General features: G+C 37.3%; 1 protein-coding gene across 4 annotated transcripts in view; it reads right to left on the bottom strand.

The window, feature by feature from the left end:
* Positions 1 to 15,681, bottom strand: part of DLG5 (discs large MAGUK scaffold protein 5) — a 96,406-nt gene that overhangs the window by 18,614 nt on the left and 62,111 nt on the right. For 3 of the 4 annotated variants that reach the window (XM_041404994.1, XM_041404997.1, XM_041404996.1), the window contains exons 9-19: positions 14,924 to 15,108; positions 14,173 to 14,298; positions 13,380 to 13,512; positions 10,422 to 10,549; positions 9,554 to 9,729; positions 8,933 to 9,036; positions 8,064 to 8,156; positions 6,044 to 7,063; positions 2,908 to 3,046; positions 964 to 1,111; positions 340 to 461 (exon numbers count right to left, since the gene is read on the bottom strand). In XM_041404994.1, the coding sequence (XP_041260928.1) occupies positions 340 to 461; positions 964 to 1,111; positions 2,908 to 3,046; positions 6,044 to 7,063; positions 8,064 to 8,156; positions 8,933 to 9,036; positions 9,554 to 9,729; positions 10,422 to 10,549; positions 13,380 to 13,512; positions 14,173 to 14,298; positions 14,924 to 15,108 (2,374 nt within the window). The remainder of the gene's footprint in view (positions 1 to 339; positions 462 to 963; positions 1,112 to 2,907; positions 3,047 to 6,043; positions 7,064 to 8,063; positions 8,157 to 8,932; positions 9,037 to 9,553; positions 9,730 to 10,421; positions 10,550 to 13,379; positions 13,513 to 14,172; positions 14,299 to 14,923; positions 15,109 to 15,681) is intronic. The other variant, XM_041404995.1, reaches the window with a different exon arrangement.

Below are 15,681 nucleotides of genomic sequence, written 5' to 3'. Positions count from 1 at the left end.
TCTTCTCGCCAGCTCATTGAACTCAACCTTTGGCCCTGTGTCCCATCTCTCTAAGGATACTTTTAAACAGTAACAGGCATGGAAAGGAGAATCCCGCACACAAAGGGGATTTCAAAGTGTCATTTCAAAGAGACTGTAAAGAACAAATTAAACACAGCAACTTCCAGGGAGCACCTTTAGTCATAAACCCACAAGAAATGAAGCAAAGGCACACCAGAAGCCTTTAAGGCTTTGCCAACCATGAATACCCCATAGCAAGAGTACTTTAGGAGTTTTCCATTTATAACTTTCTCCAATATACAAGAGTCCCACAGAAAATAATTCAGAAAAGCTGGTTACCAAGTCTGGCACTAGATGGCAATGAATTTGAGCCATGAGATGCTCTTGTACGTGAATTTTCAGAGTAGTCATTGGAGTGTTTATGACTTAGGTCCAAACTCAGGCGACCTTGATGCTGGGAACTACACCAAAAGAAAAGCAGAATAGGGCAACAGTTAGAGCTGGGCAAAGAACCTCAGCAAACAAAAACTGACCAATAAAAAATTTTGGTTAGCCCATATACTGAATAAAGTGAATGCTTCTCTCATTTTCACTTCCACATTGTCCCATCATTTTATGAATTATTAGAAGCCAGAAGAAAAATAGCCTTGAAGTACTATAAAACAGAAAAAAGCTTTGTTTGATTTGGCAGTGAAAAGAAAAAAAAATTAGAAATTAGTTAATTAAATGAATTAATTTCTTTGTCAATATCAGTCAGCGGGGCAGAGGAAAACCTAATCCACCAGTTACTGCAAGACATGAAAGCAACTGGCACATCATTCATATGCCGTAATGGTTTTGAGACCACTGGATCAAAATAACACACAGCAAAGTGCATGTTTCACTCTGCACTCTACCAAACTACTAGAAGCAATTTTACCCTAATGAAAACAAAAGTTTAGGGAGACATAAATTTTAAGGCACCTGGGATGCAGATGCTGATGACATATTTGGCTGGCAACTGATGGGCAATTGCTGGTGTGAACTCTATGGCTCCAGGCAGTATAGATTGGATTTCTCATGACAGCAGTCACTGCAGGACACGGTGCTAAGCTTCTTGGTACTGTCCCTGCTTCAATGATATAAGCATATTCTTATCAACATTATTAGCATATAAAGTCCAGATTTAAAATCTACCTTAATATGTTGTAATTATATAGCTTAACATTTACATGTATGATAAATAAAAACGTTAGTATACAAATACATTATTAAGCACCATACGACACCTTTTTGATAATACATCCATGTTTAAAATCATCTTTATAATTCTGTAATGAGTCGTAATAAAGTGGACTATATTACCAAAAATGAAGTAATTCACAGCATATGATTTTAATAAGTGCTAGTAAATAAAAGATTTTCTGTTTTCAAGTACAGAAATTTTTTAACCAGGAATAGAAATTAAGAACTTAAGTCATCCAACCAGCATGAAAGATTTTATTTGGCACTCGCACTGACTGCAGCTATAATTATTCTGGTTCCTCTCTTTTGCTGCCTCAAAGAGTCCCAGTTCTATTGTGACTTCAAATTCTAGCACTTATTCCTGAAATTTATTACTCAAGCTGCTTTTTAAAGTATATTCATCCTTCAATACTAAACTGAAGTCAAACTTCGTATTTCCTCTTAAATGACTTGGTAGCATAGAACACAGTAGCAAAAATTTCAAGACAAACTCCTATTGTCTAATATTGTCTAAAGTAGATTTGACTTGACTCAGTTATTGTGCAAAAGTATCATGCTAAGATAAAAGTTAACTACAAGGTTAGAAATAATACTTTTAATACGATTTCTACTGCAATTAAGAGAGAAAGTGAGAGGAGAGTAAAAGAAACCAAAGAAGAGCAAAAGCTTCTTGGTCTGAGTGACTCTTGAGCATGTCTTTTCAACTGATTTGGGCACCATTGCTTGAAGCTGTCCATTGTTCCAGATACACAGATTATTACCTTCATGTTCCCCAGTAAGAATAAAATCTTCAAGTAACTTCTAAAACTTACAGGAATTTGGGGGCTTCACAAGAAAAGAAGATAAACTCATAAAAATCAGTATCACCTGATTTGAAATTTAATATACAACTACTGAAAACTGAAACCTAAAACTAGACACTAAAGACTGAGTTATCTAACAACATATTTACCAAATGCTTCTTGACTATTACAAATTAACTAGCATACAATGTCCTAATTACCTCCTTAAGCACTCAGTTTAGTCAGTGTCAATCCAAAACCTGCTAACATGAACTTCAATACCAAAAACTGTTGTATCAACTGAGACAAAATGCTGTTTTATGTTCCACCTGATTATACTAATATATACTGAGCTTATTTTGAGTCTCCTCTTTAGTATCTTAATATCTCAAACACACTCACATTTAACCTTTCACTTCAATTAAGATCACAAGCAGATTGGGCACTCAACATCAGATACCCCAAATGCTTCCAACAGGTAGAACTTAATGTTTCACTTCCTGAATATCAGATGTATTTCCTTGGAAGAATTTCAAAAATAAAGCAGCTAAAGCCTGGGGTACCTTAATTTACTTTCAAAAACACTGATAATCTTATTTTTCCTCCTAAAGGACAGGCTACACCTTGTTCTGCACCAATGTATTGAGAACTCCTCTGCACGGAAACTGATGAAACACAAATCCTTCAGCTAGAACTTGCTCAGCTTCCTTAGCGATTCTTAATGAGGCTTCACTTCTTTACAGTCCAAAAGCTGAGCACACCATGTTCAGAGTACAACAGACCATGGAAACAGGTTTTGTGAGTTTCTTCTCTACTTAGCAGGACTAATCCCTAGTATTGTTCAATGTGGACAAGTGCCTTGGGGCTTTCCTAGAAAGCAGTCTGGAGTTCTGTCACTCACCTGCTGGCATGCTACCAGGGTATAAGGCAGCAGGCACAAAGCCATCGCTGTGCCTAGCAGAACGTTTGGGGGAATATGGTGCCCATTCCTGTAGCTCTGGAGACAGATGCTCCTCACTAGCTGGAGCATATTTCTGCACCTACAAGAACACAGAAACTGAATTACAGGAAGTTGGAGATTCAAAAGAGTAAACCAGCCAAACTGTGGAACAAAAAGCAACATCAAACTTTCCAGTATCTGTTACAGAATGTGCCACCACAGAACTTCATAGACATTTGCCTTTCAATGTCCTTCTATCTATTTTTATTCCATCAAACTTTGTTACTATTTATTATTACTTTGTAATCTTCTTAGGCCAGTATTTGCAATTTAACTGATACCTTTAGCATCAATAAAACACCCAGCACCCAGTCACATTTCTCCTTTAAAATACTACTTTCACAGGGTATTTCAGCTGCTATTGTTCCAAGTGTTTATTATAGAAAATCTGGCTAAAAAGCCAGAAAGCATTTTCCTCTAAGTCTGTATTTCCAAACACATGTAGAGTAACCTCTCTTCAACAAGCAATTCAGGTTTTAGAACCTCACAACTTTTCCGTATATAACAAGTAGACACTGGTAAATTGAGAACATATAAGAATAGCTCAGAGATTGACAGTGATGCAGAAGAGCTGCAAGTGCAGGGCTCAGCACATAGCATTCACATATTTGAAATGTACAATGCAAAATATGTGACTGATGTGTTTAAGAAGTGAAAAATTATTGAAAATGTACTTACAGTTTTTTTACGATAGCAGTATTTTAATTAGATGAAGAATTACTGGGAGCACAAAGACTAAAAGGCAGAGGTGCGTTCTTAGAACCAGTACTTGATCATTTTCACGTCTGCACTAGTAATTGTTCCACCTACTATTCAGGAATTAAAGCATGCCTAAATTTATCAACTTATCAAAGTACACAAAATTAACCGTGTATATACACATCTAAGTAAAATGACAACACCCAATATGGCTACAAATTTAAACTACACTATATTTTGCCATTACAAATACTACTTCAGAGGCGACTGCATGCAGACTGGGCACTACTGTCACAAACACCCTGATGTAGTTGCAACAGACAGGGGCAATTCCACCAGAAAATAAGTTTCAGAGTGACTGATGCCCACATTTTGAGGCACAGTATCACTTGCGCTCTCTGGCCAACAACTTAGAGCTACAAAGCTCTGCCTGTTTTCTGGGTGGACAGAGGAAAGAGAAGAAAAATAAAAAAGCACCATAGAATCCAGTTTTAATTTAATCCTAGAAACAAAAATTAACAAAGTAACCTTAAAAAGGAAAACCAAAAAAAAGCCATTGTAATTCTATTATATAATTTTCTTCTTTACCTCAAACCAACACCTACTTGCCACCTGTAACGCAGCTTGGGCAGCACATCGAAGCAACCACAACATATCCCCAAATACCCTTTGGTCTCCCCAACAGTGAGTGCCAAAACCACCCACTCTGTTCCAGCTAACAAATCTCCTGGGCCTAAGTCCCCACCTACATGTGTTCTTGTCACAATTGGCAACTCTTTCCTCACTATGCAAATATTACTACAATTATAACCAGGGTGGTGCATATGCCCATGACAATGCACTACAATGAAGAACGGGACTATCAGTGCTAATGGATCAACTTGATATTCTATATAAAGCAAACACCCCCTCTTCAAATGTGTTCAGTATCTTGATCTTGTTTTCTTGTTTACACACATGCTAAAATAGGACATGACAACATTCCCCCTCCTTCACTTCGTGCAGTGCAGTTCCTGTGACCTTCCTCTCAGCCGTACTGCTCTTCAGACCAAATCTGCTGATTACAGCTACAAAATTAAACTCTTACGCTTTTCAGTCATTTGTTGTGCTGGTTTTGGCTGGGACAGAGTTAATGTTCTTCACAGTAGCTACTATGGACAATGGTTTTTTTGATTGTGCTGGGAGGTATGTTTTCATTTTTTGGAGACCAGTGCTTACACAGAGGCCTAAAGCTCTCCGTAACTATTTTTCCCTAAAAATGTTTGGAATGCATAAGGAATGGAAGTAGACAAAACGAAATGGAAGCAGACCAAAAAAAAAAAAGGCATGAAAACCTGCCAGGTGTTCTCTTACACCAGTACTTTTGCAGGATATGGCTCTAATCCTGCACTGCTTCCAGTTCAGCTCTGCCATCTGTACAAAACTCTTTGAACAGGGTGGGATTACCCAGGTATAAACAAGTAAGGGAAAAGAACATTAAATTCTAAGTTAAATTAAATTTTACATTAAAAAAAAAAACCAAAAACACTTCTATAAACTTCTGTTTTCATTTGGAAAATTAAAAAAATCTCTATCTGCCAGCTGAGCAAATCTGAGGCAGTGGACCTGAAATAACATTATTGATTATGTCGCTTTATATAATGCACTCATCTAAAAAGGTCCTTTCCAGAGCACAAAACATTTTCCTTCCATCCACTCTGTCAAGACATGGCCCACCTTTTTCTTGGCAGGACTGTTTATTCTAACAAATTATATGCTGATGTTGAACATGCATCATATTCTAATAAACAATTCACCTTTATAGTGCAATGGGCCTTATAGTGCAATGGGCCTTTGAATTTCAGATAAGATGTACAAAACTATTTTGACACATCAAAAGACTTAAAAAAAACCAACACTATGGGTGGTACACCTTTGTCCATTGAATTGTACAGTGACCTGGACAACCAATCTGACTTAGAAAAATTTCAGAAACCCTGCTTTCAGTTTTTCTAAAGCTGATGTTTCATGGTTTTTATTTCTGTCTTTTCATGTTGTCAAAAACATACAAGAGCCCAGATGCTCCAACAAGCAGCATTAAGGTGTGGCAGCCAAGCCAAGCAGAACACTATCTTTCTGTTTGGTGGCCACCACTGCCTGTTAAATACTGGAACTCCACATATACTGGTTTTGTATTTTGTGATACTGCCAAGTGCCAACAGAGCCTGAGTTCAGAGGACCTGAATTCTGGGGATGGGCTATGCTTCTCCTGCTCTGGTACATAACTAGGCACCCAACACCACACTACTAATACAGTTCAAGGTTTCTAGTTTTGTGCTTCAATATACCAACGTTCTACCTGAAGTGCAGGATTAGGAATGGGCACAGGGGTCATTTTATGCCTCAGAGCAGGAGCCGATTTTGGCCGCGGTCTTTTGATCTCTGGCTCTTCAACTCTTTGAAAGCCAATGTCATCTTCACAGGATTTCCTTGAAGATAGGTGAGTGCAGTCAATTCCCTCCTCCCGATAATAATGCCCAGCATTCCTGCTGCGCCCCTTGAGAGTAGCAGAATCCTGTTTAAGTGCCAAGGAAACTGGAGCTTGGGCAGTGGCTGGGCTGGTGGGTGGGGATCCCGTTGTTACTGTAGACTCTGACGCAGAGCTTGCCTGCTGTTTATGTTTAAATTTGATGGAGTCACTTCTCTTAGGAGGAGTTGGAGGAGTTGAAGCCACTTCAGCTTTTGATGGCTGGGGTGAATGGCCTGTCACCTGATTAGGGGAAAGGTAGTCCAGTTTGGGAGGAGTTGGTGGCCTTTTGAAAGTATCAGGGTCAAAGATAGATTTCCTTTGTTTTGGCTTTTTATACACAGAGAACTTTTCCGTTTCTGCGGCCGAGATATTAACCATGACTTTTGGCCAGGTACCACCGCTATGCTTAGTTCCATGCCCTTTGTCAAACGCTGTCTCAACCATCACACAGTCAGTTCCTGTCGGTTCGTAAGGCAACCTCCTGTTGTCCAAGTCAACAGCTCCATAGCCTTGGTCCCCATATGTCTCTGGGCTGAAGGAGCTGAGACTGTGTTCTGAATTACTATGGCAACTGTGCACTGTGTTCCTACGAGAGTCAACTCGTAATGTGTTACTAGGGAAAGGTTTGTGATCACAAAATGAAGTGCTGCCCTGATCGCTCTGCTCCTTCTTGCCATCCATGATGTCTGGATTGAAAATGTCGGTCTGGGTTGAGCTGTTGAGTTTCAGATTTCTTTTATTTTGTGCTTGTATCTCTGATGCATGAACTCTACAGTTTGATATTTTTTCTGGGTCCTTCAAATTTTCAAATATATTTTGACCACTCCAAGATGAACTCTGAGGAAAAACCTAAAACAAAAACCACATGTGATCACCTTATTATTGTGGCTGATTTCTGATAAGTATGAGTCATATCCTAGCCTCCTTGATTTATCTTTGAATATACACTTGGTATATATATTTTATATTTATTTTTGAATATACACTTGTAAAACAAAAACCACATGTGATCACCTTATTATTGTGGCTGATTTCTGATAAGTATGAGTCACATCCTAGCCTCCTTGATTTATCTATACCTGAATATACACTTAGTAATATCTTACAGTTCAAAGAAGATGAGATGACATGAAGCTAGAAAAATTTTTGTAAGATTTTCAGAACAATTCCAAAAGGGCAACTCCACATGGTGGCAAAAGTACTCAATTAAAAGTGAAGGGCCCTGCATTCTACTTCAGCCTCTGATAAGTGATGCCAATAAGATAACTTTCATTGCCCACTTCCCCTCAAACACATAATCTTCTTACGTTCTTAAAACCTCAAGCTCTCTTGTGCTGAAATGATGATTCAAAATCCATCTAACATGCCCAGAATAATGAGATTCTAAACTCAAATAGCAAAACAGAATAACTATTTCATAGAAATAAGCCTGAAAATCAAAGCCTTGTACTTAATCTTCATGATAGCAAGAGTTCAGTTTTCTGCACAGCTCCCTCCTGACTAAAAGCTAACTTGCTTTAGTCAGCAGGCAGTTTATCTTTCACATACAGAAGTGCTGCAGCTCTGAAGCAAAACCCAAGAGGCAGCAAGCAACTATGGTAGCACTCATTTCATGTAACCACCAAACAAATGGGAAAGAAGACAGTAAGTCTCATTTCCTACTGGATGGCACAAGAGCCTTATTTGGAAATAACTGTTGAGGAAGTGTACGACCAGAGAAATGCCTCCAGATGGTTGTCTCCTTCCCATTTTGATATACTAATTTATTTGTATATACTCCTCCTTGAACAACTACAATAACTCTGCATAAGTTCAAGAGAATTCTGCAAATTTAGCTTCTGCTACTCACCTTCATGAGTGACAGAGTAAGGGAATCCCTACAGTTTCGTAGCAGAGCTTCACATTCAGTGAGTGACTTATTATCTAGTGCAATGCCATTGATCTGCAGACAAAAGAAACCACAACAGACATCTGTAAATCAAAGGTAATAGGTAAGGAGGATTTAAGGTAGATGATCTCTGAGACAGGGAAAACACTAGGCTACACATGTATATGTGACTGAAGTTTAGCTGATGTTTGTGCATTTTCAAGAGTGGAGAATGGACAACTCCTAAGTCAAATCTGCTACTCCTGCAAGGACACAGGAGGACACCACCAGTTCACAACACCCTCTGTGCAATCGTACCAACAGCAGCCACCTCCCCCTTCACAGTGCACAAACCACACCCATCCTGTAAGGCTGCAAAGGCAGCAGGGACAGAATCCCTTCTCAGAACAGGTGACAGCTGTGGCACCAACATATCAACATTTATAAGACAAGGAACCTCTCATCCAATGAAGGGATGCCTTTCTGGAACTGACCTTTCCTAGTCAGTATAAGAATGACACATATCATTAGATATATATTTATATATATATATATATAGACACGCACACATATATATCTATACATATCTATATCTATATGAAAGCCAAGTGTGAAGAATAAGCTAATGCTTCTGACAAAAATTCTCATATGAACTCAGGAAATAAGCTGCACATTATATTCATCACTCAGCATACAATAACTTCTAGAATAAATACCCAGTGAATTCACAAAAAGGACTTAATGTTGCGAAAGTAAAAATTGGAATGTTTGTCATCTTAAAGAGTAGCATCAATGATAACACTTCAAAACAAATACAAATTTAAAAAGACAAATGGATTTTTAAGACTTACAGCAATTATTCTATCTCCCACAGTAAGAGAACCCTCTTTGGCAGCTGGGCTTCCAGGCACAACAGCAGCAACAAATACTCCATTTTCTAGACTGACCCCACTATCTGAAATAGATAAAGAAGAATTTGATTCACCAATTCAAATATATTGCTTAAATGGAATGTCTAACCTGCCTGCACAAAAAAGAAATATGGCTACCAAACTAGCTGAATCACAGTTTCTGAAAGCCGTTTTAAAGAAATAACAAGACGAGAGAAAACAAGGATTTTCAATATCCCAAAAATTAATATAGTCACACAAATATGGGGCAACTAGGTTTAACAGACTTGTTTACACTCCCACGAACATTCTGAACAGGCAGCCAACTAGAGACAAGTATTTAAAAAAAGAATCAACTAAAACCCACCCAAGGACAAAAAGAACACCTGTAGTTACAAGATGAAGCTATTATCAATAACAGCATTCTTGGTTTGCTTAAAAAAATATGTAAACTCCCCTCTAGGAGGCCATTAACATGTAAATGTGATTTAAGCAGAGGCTCAGAGAACATATACCATTATGCCAAGCCTTATTTGGCTGAACAAACATGTGCCATTTACACCCATCCTTTTTAGTCATTACCTTTATGTCCAGAAACATTGATGTGAAGAGGTGTTATCACTCGCCCACCTAAAGACTTCCTTCTTCGAACCACCATATTAATAACACCTCCTCCATTCAGAACAGCTTTTATGACTTGCTTTTTATCCTTATTGGTAAGATCCACATCATTTATCTTCAGTAGCCAATCATTCACTCTGGTAGATATACAGAATTAGGTAGGTCAGTTACAAGCACACTTTGCTGGACACACCACATGAATAATGTTCCATGAAAAGGCATGCAACAGAGCTGATCTCAACAAAATCATCCTTCATTATCTGGAGTTATCCATTCCTGAAAAAGCATTAAATAGCAGCTAAATGAAAACGTGAACTGCTAGTCTGCCCTTCACCAGGAAAAGTATATCCTTAAATCGCTAATTACTACTTCTTGTTTAAAAGCAATGCTTTGTACTGAGAGGAATTACTAAAAAGCTTCTATCAACACCAAGAATTGCAGAGAGTTCCATATGATCCCTTGCTCTACTCTGCTTTTCTCTTGCTCTCCCTCAATAACTCACCCTCATGTCTTGCCCAAAATTTAAATAAATAGATATAGGTTTGAGGAGATTATACTAATGGAGTAAACAGGGCACAGTGCAACAAAAGAACATTTCAAATTGTTTTGGGTTTTGAGCGCTGAGTCAAACAGTGTTTAATTTCTGTAATACTTTTAGGCATCGGTCTTCTCAGTGTGATTTCCCAAACAACATGAATAACAGACACACAGAAAATGATAAAGAAAAAAACTTCAAATAATGAAAATAAAGATGACAATTTCCAACATGCTCAGATTTAGTTTGTTATGATCAAAAAACCATAAGTTATCTTCTAAAGTCAAAGCCTACCTTAACCGACCATCAGCAATACTTCCTTTGTCTACTTTGGTAACGAAGATCCCGCAGTCTCCAGGGAGGTACGGCTCATTCACACCTTCTGCCACATCAAAACCAAGTGCTTTCAAGTCCATATCATCCTAGTGAATAGTAATAACAAGTGATTCCACTGCACTGGCAAACAGTGTTACCAAGAGGCGTTACTGCATGTTTGTGCTATGTACTTCTATTTATAGGGCTCCTGCATCAGGTAAGGTTTTACTTTTTTGTATGTAAATATATAAACTCCCATTTCCATTAGTCTTCTGGTATTAGAATGATCCTTCTCTCTCAGATTACGGCTTAAACAATACAAATGGGGAACTTCACCAAAGAGGAACAGAAAAGCAGCTAAGCATGTGAAAAAGCCCATTCAGACTCATATAACCTGTTGTAAGGTTGGTAATAATACCTGTTGTATTGGTTGTGTAGTAACAAACAAGGACATGTTTCCCAAGAATGGGGGAAAAAAACAACCACCAAGGTAAGGAAACAGCATTGTGTGTTAGTGGTGAACTCAGGCAGACCTCTGCTGTGGTATGACTAGAGACCAGACGTAAACAGGGAAGACAGCTCTAACATTATGGGGGACCATCTCTAAACACAGATTTAGAGGTGATATTCTACCAAGCCTCACCCAAACTAGATCATTCTTGATGCGAAAAATTATGAAAATCTTAAAGAGATCGGTCATTGAACAAAACAGGGAAAGCTTAATGTAGTGCTTGCTTTGGTAAATAATAATGAAAGAAAAAAACCGACCCACAAAATAGTAAATTGGTATCAACTGACCACAAACTGAATTATTATTGCTATTTTCACAGTTAAATAGTACACTTCTAAAAATTAGAGAACTCTGCTTGAAGCTGTCTACTGGATCAACCCTCTCAGCATAATGAAGGGTGATGGTACTCTAAGTTTAAAAGCTAACATGAAAAACTAACTAGAGTCTAAAGTAGATGTGTAAGTACAGCTCAAGTTAACCCCTCAATATCAGAAGAGCATAATGTCTTCAGGGAGTATAAAAGGTGCCTGATAAAAGCTGAAGATAAAGCATGCAAAAATATCACAATTTACCAGAAAATAAATTGAGCTAAAGCTGAAAAAAGAAAATTAAAATCCTTATGATTCTTCCAAATGTCCTATGTAAGACAAAAATGCCATAGGGAAGAGCATGAGGCTGCCACAAAATAAGGATCAAATAGAGACCACAGTATCATTACACAGCATCCGAGTTGAAAAGCAAGTATTATTTCTCTTAGTTTTGAGCTAAGTGATTGTGTATAACACAAGTTTAATCACACAGGTGAAGTTTAAGCAAAAATAAAACTACTGAAATGTATTAAACTCCATAATCTTGACCCTGGAATTCAAATGCTGCTAGGTCAGCAAAGATTTTTCTCTGTATTTGAACAAGGTTGGCACAGTGTTATTACTATAATTTGATAGCTGCAAGTGTAATCCCTATGTTTAAAAAAGTGAAACACATTCAAAAAAGTGTGACAAAGTGCACATATTTGATCTTGGTGATGCAAACATGTAGAGCATTCTTTGAAGAAAAACTGAATAGCTACACATGACTGGAAAATTCATCATGCCGCAATGTTGTTTAGCACAGGCACATCATATGCTAGACTTAGTAATTAATTTAACAGACAATGGAAAAGCAACAAGTTATTAGTTATCAGTTAAAACAGAGGAGATGGCAAGGAACAAAACTGATGGAGCTGATCAGAAGTGCTGAACCAGCTTGGTCAAAGGGAAGAATTTACAGATGGTGATTCTGATGGATCAACACTGGTACTCAGTTCATCTTATCTTTTCAATATATATTTCAAAATATAATAATACTAAATTACATTTTTGTGTCAAAAAAGAAACATATTAGGGATTTTGTAGGGATACATTGTCAGAACTCAGACAGATTGGAAGAGTGTAAAATAAGATGACCCCTGAATACTGCAGTAAATTAAAAGGGATTTAACTCGACATAATTTAATCACTGAAGTTTGTCATTCAGGAAAGACAAAGAAATTCTGGAATATACAGAAGATATTGTAAATGAATCACACAGGTGGAAGACTACCTGTGTATTTTATGTGTTCAAAAAAGTTGCCATTGGTACATGGGATGTACCAACCAAACATATCACATAGAAGAGCATTCAAGAATTACATACACTGCAGTAAATTAAAAATTTTAGACTACAATGAAAAAAAGTGAAATTATACAGAGAAAAATACTACTAGGACAAGAAGAAGTAGAGGTTATCTGGATTGCTAAACTTAAGAACCTTACTGATTATGCCAAAATAGAAAAGAGATTTAATTTCCTCTACAGACAAGCAAGAGATTAGCATCTCCTTTCATCCCAGATTTTCAAACTGAACAGTAACGTTGCCCTAAAATACACATTCACCATGAGTAAGTACTTTCAATACTTTAAAATTTCTAACCAGCAGATTTGAGCAGAAGTAGGAGAAAGAGCTTAGTGTAAAACATTAACTATTTTATGTATAAATTTTAAGGGTTGTTGCCAGTAAAAGATTGGCCTCTAATATCACTGTTTCCTTCACGTTTCAAGTTTTGGCCACCTTAGCACTGCCACATCTGCACTGAATCACAAACGTAAAGACCACTATACCACACGGACCTGGGTACCATGCAACATTAGATGTAGGAACTATTTTTATTTATACTGCATACGAAGAAAAGGATAAAGCTTGTATATAACAGCTTGGTTTTATCAATTACTTCCATGTTGCCGTAACTGCACTTGCTGCCTCCATGTGCACCTACAAGGTTTTTTGTCAAACAACAAAGAACGAAAAAGACCAAAACCATATTTTTAATCTTAACTAGTATTTAAAGATTATAACTGGCTTCAGAGCTATCCAATACGCAAGACAATGCAGTGTATCATTTTACTTACTCTGTCTTTTTCAAATTCTACCACTTCTGTTTCCCATTCCAGAGAATCTGTATCTATGGCTGAGTCATGGGAACTATGGGCCATCAGTTGACGAAATCTGGCCTCCTTTTCCAACTGATTTTCCATCTTTTCCCTAGGCAAAGAAAATTATTACTTGCAGACACAGACAACCCCCTTTTAAATCAACTGAAAAACAATGTTAAGATGGTCATGGATATTGTATTTGGTTTGCTAAATGCAAAATCCAAGCTGTCAAAAATTTCCTTTGGCTTCTGTCTTTCCAATATTCTTGGTCTGCTATCAAATTATCTTTCCATTTCTATATACTGTCTTAACATAGTCTTACATTTTTGCAATATTTTTACATGACTAAGTGCACAACTAGGTTTCTCACATCTTCCAAAATACATTTACCCTCAGATGAGCTTCATCAGTATGTAGGGCATGATAAATACCAATGGCAAAACCTCTCACATAAACCAGTGAGTAAACAGTTGAGAGGAACTATTAAGCTGCAGTTAATATGATTTCAGTGAAAAGATCCAAATATTGCTTAAGCGTATCTCCACAGCATAAAGCTTACACTATGAGTCTCATTAATAAGATAAAACAGATACTGTCCAGCATAATAATTTCCATGATAACTAATAATTTAGGCAATGCTTCTACACACAATAACATGAATGCCTGCTGCCTACAGCTGCAACAACACATGGTTCTCTTAAGAACACAGCTAACAAAACAAAGTTTGCATCACAAACTTTAATGCATTTTGGTCATTTCTCTAACATACTTCAGTTCCTTCAGCTCACGAACAGCATCATTTTTCTGCTTTCTCATGTCATCCAGGTTGCGAAGAGCTTCAGCCAAGTCACTCACAGCTCGGTCTCTCTCCCTCCTTAAGTTGTCACACAAAGTTCTTCAAAAGAAAAAAGGTTTCAATCTAGTTACTTAAAGCCCTATTAAAGTAAACTGGTTTTACCACACTGTACAGTTAACATAAAATTTCAAAGAGCAGTTTCAAAAGGTTTCTGTCTGCAAAACAAAAAAGGATAAGGAAGAAAAAATGACATATGCTAGGTCTTATTTTTTCATCCCTTCATCCCTTTCAAATCCTTATTTCTACTTATCTTTAAATTAGCAGAAAAAACCCAAACTTATTTAAGTATTTTTCTTAGTTCCTTAGATATATTTAGTAGCAAATACATTGGATACTTTTTATGCATGTCCCCATAGGCAAAGAATCATGCGCAGGACTAGAGCTACAGCAGCATTATTAGTATAGCATGCCTGAAAGACTGCACAATTGGCTGTTCCTACACAGCAGTGCTGTTAGTCTTAAGGGTATTTACTAGAGACATTTTGGTTACGATAGCACAGAAAACGACAAAGATCTTGTAAGGTGCCCTCAACATTTTTTAAAAAGTTACCGTGTGATAGCTAATGCAGAGGAAGTGCTGGCAAAATCCAGCCACCCTAGAACTGAATCAACTGTGTACCAGGTGTTACAGAGATCACTTAGGTATCATCTAGCAGTTGTTTACCGTATGCTTTCCCTTTCTGCAACAATCTTATCCCGCTCTTGAAAGGCCCAATCCCTCCTACACTTGGCTACTTCTGCTTCCTGGACAGCTTCCTTTAGTTCTTGTGACATTGCCTCATATTGCTTCCGAAGCATTTCAATTTCTTTGTTTGCTCTTTCTATGTCTAGGGTAGCAGAATCTTGTATCTAGGAATTAAGAAACACAGATAAGTATTTTAGGCACAATTTTTAGGTACATATGCACAAATAGCTTTTGTTATCTGTATGTTGCCTGACGTATTCAATTCTTATGATTTCACGAAAAATATTAATTTATTTCAGCAGCAACTTTGGGAGGGTTGGGAGGAAAGATAAAACCTGCTGTAATGCATTTCATCCACTAGCACACAAATTTGTACAACTATGTGAATAAGAATCCTCACTTGAAAATAACATCAGTGAATGTGTCATATTTCAGAGATGACATTGTGTGCTTCCATCTTCATCTGCTTAGCAGACACGAAAAACCTTCAAGTATACTTAGAAATCAAGATACTAGCATATGCAACTGCATATAGCATATATATAGTATAGATAGACAACACATATTTCCTGCATTAACAACTATTATTTGCCCTGAGACAACAATTGCAAGACTTTGGATTCATACCGGTCCCTTAACTCCAAAGCAATGAAACTGAAGTGCAATGGAATCAAAAGGAAGTTTTTATTTAATGCTTCTTGTTTTGAATAAGAATTAGTTTATTCTTAAGTTAATTT

This window comes from Onychostruthus taczanowskii, unplaced genomic scaffold (assembly GCF_017590055.1).
Source record: "Onychostruthus taczanowskii isolate IOZ18803 unplaced genomic scaffold, ASM1759005v1 scaffold22, whole genome shotgun sequence".
Classification (NCBI taxonomy): Eukaryota; Metazoa; Chordata; class Aves; order Passeriformes; family Passeridae; genus Onychostruthus; species Onychostruthus taczanowskii.
The sequence above is the reverse complement of the archived record's forward strand: the minus strand, read 5'-3'. Positions and strand labels throughout refer to the sequence as shown.